The sequence below is a fragment of the Peromyscus maniculatus genome, chromosome 4 (assembly GCF_049852395.1).
Source record: "Peromyscus maniculatus bairdii isolate BWxNUB_F1_BW_parent chromosome 4, HU_Pman_BW_mat_3.1, whole genome shotgun sequence".
NCBI lineage: Eukaryota > Metazoa > Chordata > Mammalia > Rodentia > Cricetidae > Peromyscus > Peromyscus maniculatus.
In genome coordinates this window covers 134,686,290-134,701,767 of record NC_134855.1, presented here as the reverse complement: position 1 = coordinate 134,701,767, position 15,478 = coordinate 134,686,290, and the positions used below count along the sequence as shown (strand labels likewise).

The following is a 15,478-nucleotide window of genomic DNA, read 5'->3' as shown; positions in this document are numbered from 1 at the left end:
GAATTAACATTCTTATACAAACTTATCAGAGACTAGAGGAAGGAAAAATTCCTAGATTTTTCAGTCAACAATCTTGGTCCTCTAAGGAGTCCCCCTCCCCCCCATTTTATTTACTTACTTATTTTGGAGGCAGGATCTCACGTAGCCTAGGCTAGCATGGAACTTGCTATAGCCAAGATCATTTGGAACTTCTGATTCCCCTGCCCTCCTTTCCTCTACACTTCAAGTCCTGGGGTTATAAGCACGTACCTGGGTTTTTGGAGTGCTGGAGACCAGCCCCGGGGCTTCATGTATCCTAAGCAAACATCCTACAAACTGAGCCACATCCTCAGCCCCTATTTATTTTTTCAAATGAAGTAAGCTCAAGTGCCCAGGCTGGTCTTGAACTCTAAGTTCAATCTATCTTCTCACCTCAACCTCCTGAGTATCTACCGCAGGGATGAAGCCCCAAGTCAGGCATGCCAGGCAGGTATCAAGCTAACATCAGGTTTTGTTATTTCCTCCGCTATGTTCAACTGATGGTGTCACTGATACCCTGTGATTTAGGACACTAAGTGTTCAATTAGTACAGGATAACTGTTGGAGGAAGGATCAGATTTTTTAGGTGAGTAAGTTTTCCCCCATCCCTAATTTGGAAACTGATAATTTATATTAAGGCTTAACTTAATTTTTTCATCTTTGTTTTTCTCCTACAGACTCCATTAATAATATACCTCTTTCATTTCCTAATTGACTATGCAGAATTGGTATTTATGGTAAGTATCTTTCCAGAGAAAATCAATATATGTATATACTTTTAATTTTACAGTTTGTTTTCAAGAAAATAAAGGCATGATGCATGCCTTTAATCCTAGCACTTAGGAGGGAGAGGCAGGTGGATCTTTGTGAATTTGAGGCCAGCCTGGTCTACATAGCAGGTTCCAGGCCAGCCAGAGATGTATCGTGAGACCCTGTCTGTAAGAAAGAAAAGGAAAGGAAAAGCAGAAACTGGAGTTTCTCAGAAAATAAAAGCCAAGACAATATCTTAGCTTGGAGCCTGGCTTTGGCATGGTATTATGGAGTATGAGGAACAGGCAAGGAGTTGTGACCAGTTCTACTTTCTTATTCTTTGGTTTCTGGACTATGTAGTCTTCAATTTTCAACCCCCCAAATTCTGTGGTTGGCTTTAGCCGTGCCAGTTTGGAGGGCATCCTGAGTTTCCTAAGCATTCTGCCAAGAGATTCTGACGGGGGCTAAAGAGGCTTTCAAGGACAAGAATTGAAGATTGAGATGACAGGGCGAGTTTTGAGAGCAGAGCAGCTTGAAACATTAGTCAACAGAGTTGAAAATCTGGGTCAAGATAGCATAAGAAACCCTGAAGTCTTCCTTAATTATAATGGCTGCCATTTGTTGAAGATTCAACATCTATGAGGTACTTGACATACCTGAAGCCTACAGACCAGTGGGTATTACTCTCATTTAGCTTTGGTGTGTGTGTGTGTGTACCTTTTTTTTTTTTTTTTTTGAGACAAGGTCTCACTATGTGACCTAGGCTGATCTTGAACTCAAGATTTAAGTTCTCCAGCCTCCTGGTGTTACCGATGTTAACTGCAATGCCTGGTTTATTTTCATTTAACGTGCTGGTCTAGAGATGTGGGCCACCAGATGGAATGGATCATAATGTAGGGGTTTTCCATCATACTTCCCTGAGTCGGCCTTGACTGGTTGTGTGTTGGGTTGGTACTGGGTAGCTCCTCAGGCCTGGCCGCACTCCAGGACCAGGTACTGACTGTATTGTACTACTCCTGTCCTCTCCGTTACTTCTCTTTCTCTTGACAGATGACAGATGCCCTCACCGCTATTGCCCTGTATTTTGCAATTCAGGACTTCAATAAAGTTGTGGTAAGTTATTAGTGGGTGGGACAAAGCTGGTGGGATTTGGTAATGTGCTTATTATGAATCCAAAGTCATGTACTCAAAGATCCAACTATTCTGAAATAGTTTAGTTGGGCTGGTGAGATGGTTCACTGGATAAAGGCACTTGCCAGCAAGCCTGATGACCTGAGTTCTGTCTCCAAGGCCAACATGGTGGAAGGAGAGAAATGATTCCTGAATGTACCACCACCACACACCACCACACAGAGAGACACACACAGAAACACGAGACACTCTCACACACACACACACACACACACACACACACACACACACACACCTCAAATAAAACAAACAAACAAATAAATAAATGAATAGGAAATGTCGCCTCTGTATTGGTTACATATGTAACCCTAGCACTTAGGAGGTAAAGGTTATATGAGGAGTGCAGGGTCATTCTCTATTCCACAGTAATTTGTGGCCAGCCTGGGCTTAATGACACACTATCTAAAATAAAATTTTAAAGGTCTTCACTTTTATCTGTTTATTTTTTCAAAGGAAAAATGAACATAGTCTTTAACTTACTGTATCAGGCCTCTTAAGTAAAATTGGATTCCCAGTGTTGATAAAGCTGTTTTCCTTCAGAGAAGAATTTGGAGGTTGGAGATTGAGCGCAGCGCAGGGCCTTGGAAAATGCCAGGCAAGTGCCATACCACTGAGCTGCATCCTCCAGCCCTAAAAGAATAATCTTTGCCAGGCAGTGGTGGCGAATGCCTTTAATCCCAGCACTCAGGAGGCAGAGGCAGGTGGATCTCTGTGAGTTCGAGGCTAGCCTGGGCAACAGAGTGAGTTCTAGGACAGGCTCCAAAGCTACACAGAGAAACCCTGTCTCGAAAAACCAAAAAAAAAAAAAAAAAAAAAAAAAAAAAAAAAAAAAAAAAAAATCTTAATTAGAAAATTTGGCATATTGGGCTGGCAAGATTGCCAGTCAGTAAGCATACTTGCTGCCAGTCCCTGGAACCCATATGGTGGAAGTTGTCTTCTGACCTCCATAAGCATCCCATGGTACCTGTGAGCTCCTACATACAAACAAATAAATGTGAAAAAAGTATTATGTAAAGTTTATTAGTTTTTCTGTGTGTGGGGTGGTTGTTTGCTTGTCTTTGTTTTTTCAAGACAGGGTTTCTCTGTATAGCCCTGGCTGTCCTAGAACTTGCCCTGTAGACCAGGCTGACCTCGAATTTAGATCTGCCAGCCTTTGCCTCCTGAGTGCTGAGATTAAAGGTGTGTGCCCAGGCTGACACAGCCATATCCAGAGCTTCAAAAAATGGGAATGACATCCCCTCCAAAGGAAACTGAGGAACGGAAGAGTACTTCACAATACTGTGGAAAGGGTGATAACAGAGTCCAAAGTATTTTTTACTATTCCCACAGCAGCTCTGACCCTTTCTGTAAAACCAACACTTGTAAGCAACATTATACAACCCAAATCAAAGTTAATTGTAATGTTTAAAAAAAAAAAAAAAAAGGTGAACCTAGTGATTCTACACCTGCAAGACCTAAACATACCATGACAGAAGAAACAGAAGAAATCAACCCTAAAAATGACATTAAGAAGATGATAGAGGCCCTTAAAGAAGAAATAAAACATTCCCTCAATGAGGAAATAAAAACTTTCCTTAAAGAGGAATTGAAAAACTACCTTAAAGAGGAAATAAAAACTTTCCTTAAAGAGGAAATAAAAAACTCCCTTAAAGAGGAAATAAAAACTTCCCTTAAAGAGGAAATGAAAAACTCCATTAAAGAGGAAATAAAAAACTCCCTTAAAGAAATGGAAGAAAAAACGAACAAAAAATGGGAAGAAATCAAAGAAAGCCAAGAAAAAGCAATTAAACAGATGAAAGAAACATTCCAAGATCTGAAAAATGAATTTGAGACAATAAAGAAAACACATGCTGAGGGAATGCTGGAAATAGAAATCCTGACAAAACGAACAGGAACTACAGAAACAAGCATAACCAACCGATTGCAAGAGATGGAACAGAGAATCTCTGACACTGAAGACACGATAGAGAAAATAGATTCGTCAGTCAAAGAAAACAATAAAGACAAAAAAGTCCTAACACAAAACGTCCAGGAAATTTGGGACACCATGAAAAGACCAAACCTAAGAATAATAGGGATAGAAGAAGGAGAAGAATACCAACTCAAAGGCACAGAAAATATATTCAACAAAATCATAGAAGAAAACTTTCCTAACCTAAAGAAAGAAATACCTATGAAGATACAAGAAGCTTACAGAACACCGAATAGGCTGGATCCAAAAAAAAAGTCCCCTCGCCACATAATAATCAAAACACTAAACACACAGAATAAAGAAAAAATATTAAGAGCTGCAAAGGAAAAGGACCAAGTAACATATAAAGGCAAACCCATCAGAATAACACCAGACTACTCAATAGAGACTATGAAAGATAGAAGATCATGGACAAACCTCATGCAGACACTAAGAGACCATGGATGCCAACCCAGACTATTATACCCAGCAAAACTCTTAATCACCATAGGCGGAGTAAACAAAATATTCCAGGATAAAACCAGATTTAATCAATACCTGTCCACAAACCCAGCCCTACAGAAAGCACTAGAAGGGAAAATTCAACCCAAAGAAGCTAAACACATCCATGAAAAATCAAGCAATAGATAATCCTACACCAACATACACCACAGAAGGACAACACAACACAACCAAAAAAATAACAGGAATTAACAATCACTGGTCATTAATATCCATCAATATCAATGGTCTCAACTCACCTATAAAAAGACACAGACTAACAGAATGGATTAGAAAACAGGACCCATCCATATGCTGCATACAAGAAACACACCTTAACTCCAAAGACAGACACTACCTCCGAGTAAAGGGCTGGGAAAAGGTTTTCCAAGCAAATGGACCTAAGAAACAAGCTGGTGTAGCTATCCTAATATCTAATAAAATAGACTTCAAACTAAAATCAATCAAAAGAGACCAGGATGGACATTACATATTCATCACAGGAAAAATCCACCAAGATGAAGTCTCGATTCTAAACATTTATGCTCCAAATACAAAAGCACCCACATTCATAAAAGAAACACTACTAAAGTTTAAAACGCACATCAAACCCCACACATTAGTAGTGGGAGATTTTAACACACCACTCTCACCAAAAGATAGATCTACCAGACTGAAACTTAACAAAGAAATAAAGGACCTAACAGATGTTATGACTCAAATGGACCTAATAGATATATACAGAATATTCCATCCTAACACAAAAGAATATACCTTCTTCTCAGCACCCCATGGGACCTTCTCAAAAATTGACCACATGCTTGGACACAAAACAAATCTCAACAGATACAAAAAAATTGGAATAACCTCCTGTATTTTATCAGACCACCAAGCCTTAAAGTTAGAACTCAATAACAACAAAAATTATAGAAAACCCACAAACTCATGGAAACTGAATAATACCCACCTGAAACATCAATGGGTCAAGGAAGAAATAAAGACAGAAATTAAAGAGTTCCTAGAATTCAATGAAAATGAAAGTACAACATACCCAAACTTATGGGACACTATGAAAGCAGTGCTAAGAGGAAAATTCATAGCTCTAAATGCACACATAAAGAAGATGGAGCAATCCCATACCAATGAATTAACAGCACAACTGAAAGCTCTAGAACAAAAAGAAACAAACTCACCCAGGAGAAATAGACGCCAGGAAATAATCAAATTGAGGGCTGAAATCAACGAAATAGAAAACAAGAGAACAATACAAAAAATCAATGAAACAAAGAGTTGGTTCTTTGAAAAAATCAACAAGATAGACAAACCACTAGCCAAATTAACCAAAAGGCAAAGAGAGAACACCCAAATTCACAAAATCAGAAATGAAAAGGGAGACATAACAACAGACAATGAGGAAATCCAGAGAATCATCAGATCATACTTCAAAAACCTGTACTCCACAAAAATGGAAAACCAGGAAGAAATGGACAATTTTCTGGATAAATACCAAATACCAAAATTAAATCAAGACCAGATAAACCATTTAAATAGACCAATAACCCCTAAAGAAATAGAAACAGTCATCAAAAGTCTCCCAACTAAAAAAAGCCCAGGACCAGATGGTTTCAGTGCAGAATTCTACCTGACTTTCAAAGAAGAACTAATACCAATCCTCTTCAAAGTGTTCCACACAATAGAAACAGAAGGAACACTACCAAACTCTTTTTATGAGGCTACAATTACCCTGATACCCAAACCACACAAAGATGCAACAAAGAAAGAGAACTACAGACCAATCTCCCTCATGAACATTGATGCAAAAATACTCAACAAAATATTGGCAAACCGAATCCAAGAATACATCAAAACAATCATCCATCACGACCAAGTAGGATTCATCCCAGGGATGCAAGGATGGTTCAACATACGGAAATCAGTCAATGTAATACACCATATAAACAAACTGAAAGAAAAAAACCACATGATCATCTCCCTAGATGCTGAAAAAGCCTTTGACAAAATCCAACACCCCTTCATGATAAAGGTCTTAGAAAGAATAGGAATACAAGGAACATTTCTAAACATAATAAAAGCAATTTATAGCAAGCCAACAGCAAACATCAAATTAAATGGAGAGAAACTCAAAGCGATACCACTAAATTCAGGAACAAGACAAGGCTGTCCACTCTCCCCATATTTATTCAATATAGTACTAGAAGTTCTAGCTAGAGCAATAAGACAACAAAAGGAGATCAAAGGGATACAAATTGGCAAGGAAGAAGTCAAACTTTCACTATTTGCAGATGATATGATAGTATACATAAGTGACCCCAAAAACTCTACCAGGGAACTTCTACAGCTGATAAACTCCTTCAGTAAAGTGGCAGGATACAAGATCAACTCAAAAAAATCAGTAGCCCTCCTATACACAAATGATAAAAGGGCTGAGAAAGAAGTCAGAGAAACATCACCCTTTACAATAGCCACAAATAATATAAAATACCTTGGGATAACACTAACTAAACAAGTGAAAGACCTTTTTGATAAGAACTTTAAATCTCTAAAGAAAGAAATTGAAGAAGATATCAGAAAATGGAAGGATCTCCCATGCTCATGGATAGGTAGGATTAACATAGTAAAAATGGCAATCTTACCAAAAGCAATCTACAGATTCAATGCAATCCCCATCAAAATCCCAACACAATTCTTCACAGACTTGGAAAGAAAAATACTCAACTTTATATGGAAAAACAAAAGACCCAGGATAGCTAAAAGAATCCTATACGATAAAGCAACCCTTGGAGGCATCACCATCCCGGACCTCAAACTCTACTATAGAGCTATAGTAATAAAAACAGCTTGGTACTGGTATAAAAACCGACATACGGACCAATGGAATCGAATTGAAGACCCTGACATTAATCCATGCACATATGAACACCTGGTTTTTGACAAAGGAGCCAAAACTATACAATGGAACAAAGAAAGTATCTTCAACAAATGGTGCTGGCATAACTGGATGTCAATATGTAAAAGATTACAAATAGATCCATATCTGTCACCATGCACAAAACTCAAGTCCAAGTGGATCAAAGACCTAAACATAAATCCAGTTACACTAAACTTAATAGAAAAGAAGATAGGAAGCACTCTTGAACGCATTGGCACTGGAGACCATTTCCTAAATAAAACACCGACAGCACAGACCCTGAGCACAACCATTAATAAATGGGACCTCTCAAAACTGAGAAGCTTTTGCAGGGCAAAAGACACAGTCAATAAGACAAAAAGACAGCCAACAGATTGGGAAAAGATCTTCACCAACCCCACATCTGACAGAGGATTGATCTCCACAATATATAAAGAACTCAAGAAACTAGACATCAAAGCACTGAACAGTCCAATTAAAAAATGGGCTAAAGAGCTAAACAGAGAATTCACAAAACAAGAACTACAAATGGCTGAAAGACATTTAAAGAAATGCTCAACATCCTTAATCATCAGAGAAATGCAAATCAAAACGACTCTGAGATACCACCTTACACCTGTTAGAATGGCTAAGATCAAAAACACCAATGACAACCAATGTTGGAGAGGATGTGGAGCAAAGGGAACACTCCTCCACTGTTGGTGGGAATGTAAACTTGTACAACCACTATGGAAATCAGTATGGCGGTTTCTCAGAAAATTAGGAATCAAACTACCTCAAGACCCAGCCATCCCACTCTTGGGCATATACCCAAAGAATGCTGATACATACCATAAAGATACATGCTCAGCTATGTTCATAGCAGCACTATTTGTAATAGCCAGAACCTGGAAACAACCTAGATGCCCATCAACGGAAGAATGGATGAAAAAAATGTGGTACATATACACAATGGAGTACTACTCAGCAGAGAAAAACAATGAAAGCATGAAATTTGCAGGCAAATGGATGGAACTAGAAAATATCATCCTGAGTGAGGTAACCCAAACCCAGAAAGACAGTTATGGTATGTACTCACTCATTGGTGGATTCTAGATATAAAATGAACAATCAGACCACAACCCATAGAACCATAGAGGCTATATATATATAGCATGGAGGTCCGTAGGACGACTGTGGCATATAATAAATTTCAGTTTTACTCAATTATTGAAAAAAAAAAAATAGCCAAATGAATGGAAACACATGAACTATGAACCAAAAACTGAGGGGCTCCCAGCTGGATCAGGCCCTCTAAATAGGTGAGACAGTTGATTGGCTTGATCAGTTTGGGAGGCATTTAGGCAGTGGGACCAAGTCCTGTGCTCATTCCATGAGTTGGCTGTTTGAAACCAGGAACTTATGCAGGGACACTTGGCTTAGTCTGGGAGGAAGGGACTGGACCTCCCTGGACTGAGTCTACCAAGTCGATCACAGTCCTCGGGGGAGGACTTGTCCTGGAGGAGATGGGAATGGAGGGTGGGCTGGGGGTAAGGGGAGGGCGTGGGAGGGGGGAGAATAGGGGAACCCATGGCTGATATGTAGAACTGAATGGTATTGTAAAATAAAAAATATATATCACAAAAAAAAAAAAAAAAAAAGGTGTGTGCCACCACCATCCAATGTGAAATTTATTCTTAATTATGTAATGTCCAAGGAGAGTTGCATCATGGGATCATTTTCCTTTTCCAGGCTTCTGGGAGGATTAACAGATAAACCAGGTGTACTACACACGTAATTATGAAAAACAAAAGTTGGCTACCATCTTCCATGTGTGGCTGGGAGCGACTGAGGTTTATCAGGGTAGGATGAGGGTACATTTTAGTGACCTTCTGTTACCAAGTAATAGAACCAGAAACAGTAATTTGCCTTTCTGTAGCACTGTGATGGATTAAAAAAAATAAAGCTGTTGAATTCTAGACTTTTAGACCTCAGAGAGATTTAAAAAATGTCTGGAGTATGGCCTTTTAATTTGATACCCATTTATATATAGGTTTTGGGGTATATTGAACCCTTAAAATGGTGTAAAAACCACATATGTGTATGTCATGTTTTGTGGGTTCACAGCTGTCTTGGACTCTTTCCCTAAGGGATTGAAAATTCAATTTAAAATGTTTAATTACATTCATGTGTGTTCTTAACGACATTTAAATTTTTATTACATTTATTTGTATGTTGGGCTGGCAGGCTGATTTTTATGCCACAGTGTGTAGAGGTCAGAGGACAACCCATGGAAGTCAGTCTAGGTCCCGGGGAATCAAACTCAGGGTGTCAGGCTTGGTGGCACACACCCTTAACCTGCTGTGCCATCTCACTGGCCCTAAGAACTGTATTTCAGACTTAGAGGCTTTGATTACTAACGCTGAGGAGTATATATCATACTAATGAAACATGATCTAAAAGCTTTAGAGGCAGAGTTGAACTATTCTACCAGGATTCCCTTGAGGGTCACAGATTAAATAACTGGGCATAAGATTCATAAACCGATGGTTCCATAGATAAATCTAGCAAAGGCAGACAGATCTCTGTTAAGTTCAAGTCTAGAGTAATCTACATAGTGAGACCCTGTCTTGAAAACAAACAAATAGAAAACGTAGATTGTAGCTGGTCGGTGATGGTGCACGCCTTTTATCCCAGCACATGGGAAGCAGAAGCAGGCTGATCTCTGTGAGACGAGACTTGGCCAGCCAGATCTGCAGAGTGAGTTCTAGGACAGCCAAGGCTACACAGAGAAACCCTGTCTTGGGAAAAGATAGATTGTGTATTGTGGCTGGCATATGCTGTTTCTGAATTTATGTGGAAACAAGAGGATTTTTTTTTTTTTTTTTTTTTTTTGGTTTTTCGAGACAGGGTTTCTCTGTGTAGCTTTGCGCCTTTTCCTGGAACTCACTTGGTAGCCCAGGCTGGCCTCGAACTCACAAAGATCCACCTGCCTCTGCCTCCCGAGTGCTGGGATTAAAGGCGTGCACCACCACCGCCCGGCCTACAAGAGGATTTATTTTTTAACTTTTGTGTTTTAAAATTAAAAAGGTGAGTGTGGTATCTCATGCCTGGTAGATGCAGGAAGATGCCTCAGCTACACGGAAAATTTGAGGCCAGCTTGGGGTGCGTGAACCCCATCTCAAACAATGACAACAAAGAAATAAAAAGAGGGAGAGAGAACTAAGTGACCTTGTGGAGATTTTCGTTTGTTTGGTTTTTGTTAAGTGTGTGAGTATTTGTCTGCATGTGTATGTGCACCATGTGTGTGCCTGGTGCCTGCAGAGACGAAGAGGGCGTCAGATGCTCTGGAGCTGGAGTTACACACAGTTGAGAGTCACCATGTAGGTGCTGACAATGGAACTCAGGTCCTCTGCAAGTGCTCTTAACTTAAACAATGAACCATCTCTCCAGCCGCGTGCGTGTGTGTGTGTGTGTGTGTGTGTGTGTGTGTGTGTGTGTGTGTGTGTGTTTGGATTTTTTTTTTGTTCTTGTTTTTGAGACAGGGTCTTATGTAGTAGTCCAAGAAGACCTTGAACTTTTTTGTTTGTTTGTTTGTTTTTGTTTTTTTGAGACAGGGTTTCTCTGTATAGCATTTGGAGCCTGTCCTGGATCTCACTCTGTAGACCAGGCTGGCCTCAAACTCACAGAGATCCACCTGCCTCTGCCTCCCAGTGCCACCACCCTGCTGACCTTGAACTTCTAAATCTCCTGTCTGTCTGTCTGTCTGTCTGTCTGTCTGTCTGTCTGTCTCTCTCTCTCTCTCTCTCTCTCTCTCACACACACACACACACACACACACACACACACACACGAAAATAGAAAGGGTCTGATGGCTCAGTGGTTGATAGCACTGATTGATTTTCTAGAGGATCCAGGTTCAATTCCCAGCACCCACGTGGCAGCAGCTCACAACTGTTCAAAACTCTAGTTCCAGGGGATCCAAAGCCCTCTTCTGGTCTTACAGGCACCAAGTACTCATGTGGTGCGCAGACACATGCAAACACATGCCAGCAAAAGACCCAGAAACATAAAAGAAAATAAAGAGGGACTTGTTGGACCAAAGAGTACAGGAGGAGGGAGAAGTAGATGGGAGAGCAATGGGAGATGGCTGTGATCGAAATACCATTCTATACATGTCTGAAATTATCAAAGGATAAATAAAAATTACCTTCACAAAGTCACCATTTGTTAAAAGGATCCGTACGCTATAGTCTGCAAACATTTAGTCTTGGTAGGACTTGAGACGACCCCTGCAGTCTGCACAGGGTCCTGGAAAACTGGTGCTGAGGGGACTTCACACCCACCCTCTCTCGAGCTGTTAGCCTGTGGGATGTGAATGCTGACGCTGGTAGCCGGTTCATCTTGGCAAAAGTATCATTAGCCTCATCTGTCCTTTGCTGTGATGCTGTTTCCCTTTTAGAACTCATGCCCGTGAATTTGTTGGGATACATCAGGGAAAGCAAAGAGCTTTCCACCCCGCATATGACTGCGTCTTAACTCCACTAGTCTCCTTTCTTTAACTATTTCACACCTCTTCTGTGGTAGTATAAGAGAAAACCAAACAAACAGACCTTTGAAAGAGAAGAATGAGGAAGGGAACCTGAGATAACATGCATCCAGGTCATTGAAACTGCTTGAACATGTTTTGCTGATAGAACTTTGAAGCCCTGCCACCACTGATGTTACCTCCCAGAGTGACTCAGAAGTGGCTTTGCTGTACATTCATTCATTTGTTTGCCCACTGTGCTAAGTGTTAGACATACACAGAGAGCAAATAAAGTCACCCAAGCCCTTGTGGAACTTACACTGTAGGGAGGAGCCAGGCACTAGTCAGTTACACGAAGAAGGCAAAACTTGGAGCTGTGGGCACTGGTCAAAGCGTGGGCATAGTGGGGCAGCCCAGGGACGGTGTCTTTCAAGGAAGGGGGCTTAGCTGAGCTCTCAAGGCTCTGCGAGTTAACTAGGGGAGACTAAGGGCCAAATGCGGAGTTCTGGGGACATGAGGAACATGGCTTGTTCATGTGCTGGAGCTGGGTGGGATGGGGTGGAGGAGGGGTGTGAGAGGATCTTGGAGAAGCAGGGTGGGACAGACAGTGGTGTGGGGGTCTTCATCCTAAAAACAATGGCAAACCAACTGTTTTGTGTGTCTTGTGCACCCGCCCCCCCCACCTCTAGTTTAAAAAGCAGAAACTCCTCCTAGAACTGGACCAGTATGCCCCAGATGTGGCTGAACTCATCCGAACCCCCATGGAAATGCGATACATCCCTCTGAAAGTGGCCCTGTTGTAAGTATTCCCTTACAAATCAAAGCTCAGTGCCAACAAGTGCAAGGAAAATCTGATGAGACTTTCCCATGTTGTTGTAGTTTTAGAGATTTGTGGTCTTAGTCATCAAGTATTTGCTGTAGTTCTGTTGCACAACTGGAGTTTTGACCAGCAAAAGACACAGAGCCATTATGTCTCTGTTGAGACAAAGACTTACACAGGGACATGGCACAATCAAACCCTTCACAAAGGCTTTCTGACTCAGTGCTGATCTGGGCTGGAACCTGCTTGTAACTAGTATTTCTAAAAAATGGTAGTTCTTCATTACTGATGAATTCTGGTCTCTATGTGGCTGTTGTTTTACATAGCTTCTATATTTCACGTATGATTTAGTTCCCTGTTTCAATGTAGAAAACTGAAGGAAAATACCCATCTGGGCTCAGTGACCAGCATGGAAGAGTGACACCAGCTGATGCTTTAAGAAAGAATTCTCTAGGAGTGATTAGCACTGCCAGTGAGTGTGGTCTCAGGTTATTCCTATTTGTGTTTCTGAGATAGGTGAAGTGAATTATTTAATCAACTAGTAGTCATCAGATATTAATAACGTGCTAGTTTCTAGGAACACATACTGAACAAAACATACATTTCCTCATGGAAAAACATGCCCATAGAATTTTGTAGAATTAGCAGCTGGGCATCCCAGGCTCAGGGGGCCTAAGGCAGGTGGATTGCTGAGTTTGAGGCTAATCTGTGCTATGTTCCATATCAGAAAACAAGGGCCTGTGGAGGGAACTTGGTTGGTAGAGTGGGAGCACAGAACATACGAGGTCCCCAGCACCAAGTACACTGGCGGGGTGGTTCTTGTCTGTGACCCCACCACTTGGGAAGGGGAGGCAGGAGGGTCAGAAGTTCAGGGTCAGCTTCACCTACATAATGAGTTTGAAGTCAGCTTAGGTCCTCTTGGATTCTTTCCTGGGGGCGGGTCTTTAGGAGCCTTTTCCCTGTGTGTGAATTTCCCATTCAGTATTCCAGGTAGATGTCTAGGCAGCTGCTTCTTCAATGTTACCTATTTAGAAATGGTTTTGTGTTTTTTCTCCTATGAGATAATTTTGGTATATCAGTTCTCAACTACATATTTAGGAAATTTGATGGGAACTACTTTAATAGGACCAAAGGTTTAGTAACATAATGAATCCTTATGGACTCTTGTGTCCCCTGAGGGTAGTTTCATAATAGCAACAGCCATTTCTTTAAAGGTTGTGTAACAAGTCTCTCTGATTGCTGGAAAAACAAAACAAAAGACAAGACCCATCAAACCCCCAAGAGTTTCTAGGCCTTTGGTTTTAGAACTACTAATCTTACATTCCTAGGAGGTGGGATTAACTTTAAGGTCTTTATTTGTGAATATTATAATCTTTTCCCTAAGACACTTGTGTTTCTTCCTTCCTGACAATCAAAATTGTGTAACTGGCCTTTCTTCCTTTATCTGCCAGGAAACTCAGACAGGTCTGAGGCTGGTTATTGTACAGCTGTAGTTTGTATGAGGCTGGTTATTGTACAGCTGTAGTCCTATCTGAGGCTGGTTATTGTACACTGTAGTCTGCCTGAGGCTAGTTATTGTACAGCTGTAGTTTGTATGAGGCTGGTTATTGTACAGCTGTAGTCTTATCTGAGGCTGGTTATTGTACATCTGTAGTCCTATTTGAGGCTGGTTATTGTACAGCTGTAGTCTATCTGAGGCTGGTATTGTACAGCTGTAGTTTGTATGAGGCTGGTATTGTACAGCTGTAGTCTGTATGAGGCTGGTATTATACAGCTGTAGTTTGTATGAGGCTGGTTATTGTACAGCTGTAGTCTGTCTGAGGCTGGTATTGTACAGCTGTAGTTTGTCTGAGGCTGGTTATTGTACAGCTGTAGTCTGTCTGAGGCTAGTTATTGTACAGCTGTAGTCTGTATGAGGCTGGTATTGTACAGCTGTAGTCTGTATGAGGCTGGTATTGTACAGCTGTAGTCTGTATGAGGCTGGTTATTGTACAGCTGTAGTCTGTCTGAGGCTGGTTATTGTACAGCTGTAGTCTATATGAGGCTGGTATTGTACAGCTGTAGTCTGTCTGAGGCTGGTTATTGTGCAGCTGTAGTCTGTATGAGGCTGGTTATTGTACAGCTGTAGTCTATCTGAGGCTGGTATTGTACAGCTGTAGTTTGTATGAGGCTGGTATTGTACAGCTGTAGTCTGTATGAGGCTGGTATTATACAGCTGTAGTTTGTATGAGGCTGGTTATTGTACAGCTGTAGTCTGTCTGAGGCTGGTATTGTACAGCTGTAGTTTGTCTGAGGCTGGTTATTGTACAGCTGTAGTCTGTCTGAGGCTAGTTATTGTACAGCTGTAGTCTGTCTGAGGCTGGTATTGTACAGCTGTAGTCTGTATGAGGCTGGTATTGTACAGCTGTAGTCTGTATGAGGCTGGTTATTGTACAGCTGTAGTCTGTATGAGGCTGGTTATTGTACAGCTGTAGTCTGTATGAGGCTGGTATTGTACAGCTGTAGTCTGTCTGAGGCTGGTTATTGTGCAGCTGTAGTCTGTATGAGGCTGGTTATTGTACAGCTGTAGTCTGTATGAGGCTGGTATTGTACAGCTGTAGTCTGTATGAGGCTGGTATTGTACAGCTGTAGTCTGTATGAGGCTGGTATTGTACAGCTGTAGTCTGTATGAGGCTGGTATTGTACAGCTGTAGTCTGTATGAGGCTGGTATTGTACAGCTGTAGTTTGTATGAGGCTGGTATTGTACCTCTCTGTTCTTTGGTTTCCCTAGCTTTGCCTGTAGCTTTTCTTCTTATGTATTTCCTCTGGTC

At 41.0% G+C, this 15,478-nt stretch overlaps 1 protein-coding gene across 1 annotated transcript in view; it reads left to right on the top strand.

Annotated features, from left to right (window-relative positions):
* Positions 1 to 15,478, top strand: part of Pigu (phosphatidylinositol glycan anchor biosynthesis class U) — a 93,091-nt gene that overhangs the window by 22,568 nt on the left and 55,045 nt on the right. The window contains exons 3-5 of the mRNA XM_042276564.2: positions 696 to 755; positions 1,819 to 1,881; positions 12,537 to 12,646. Coding sequence (XP_042132498.1) covers positions 696 to 755; positions 1,819 to 1,881; positions 12,537 to 12,646 — 233 coding nt within the window. The remainder of the gene's footprint in view (positions 1 to 695; positions 756 to 1,818; positions 1,882 to 12,536; positions 12,647 to 15,478) is intronic.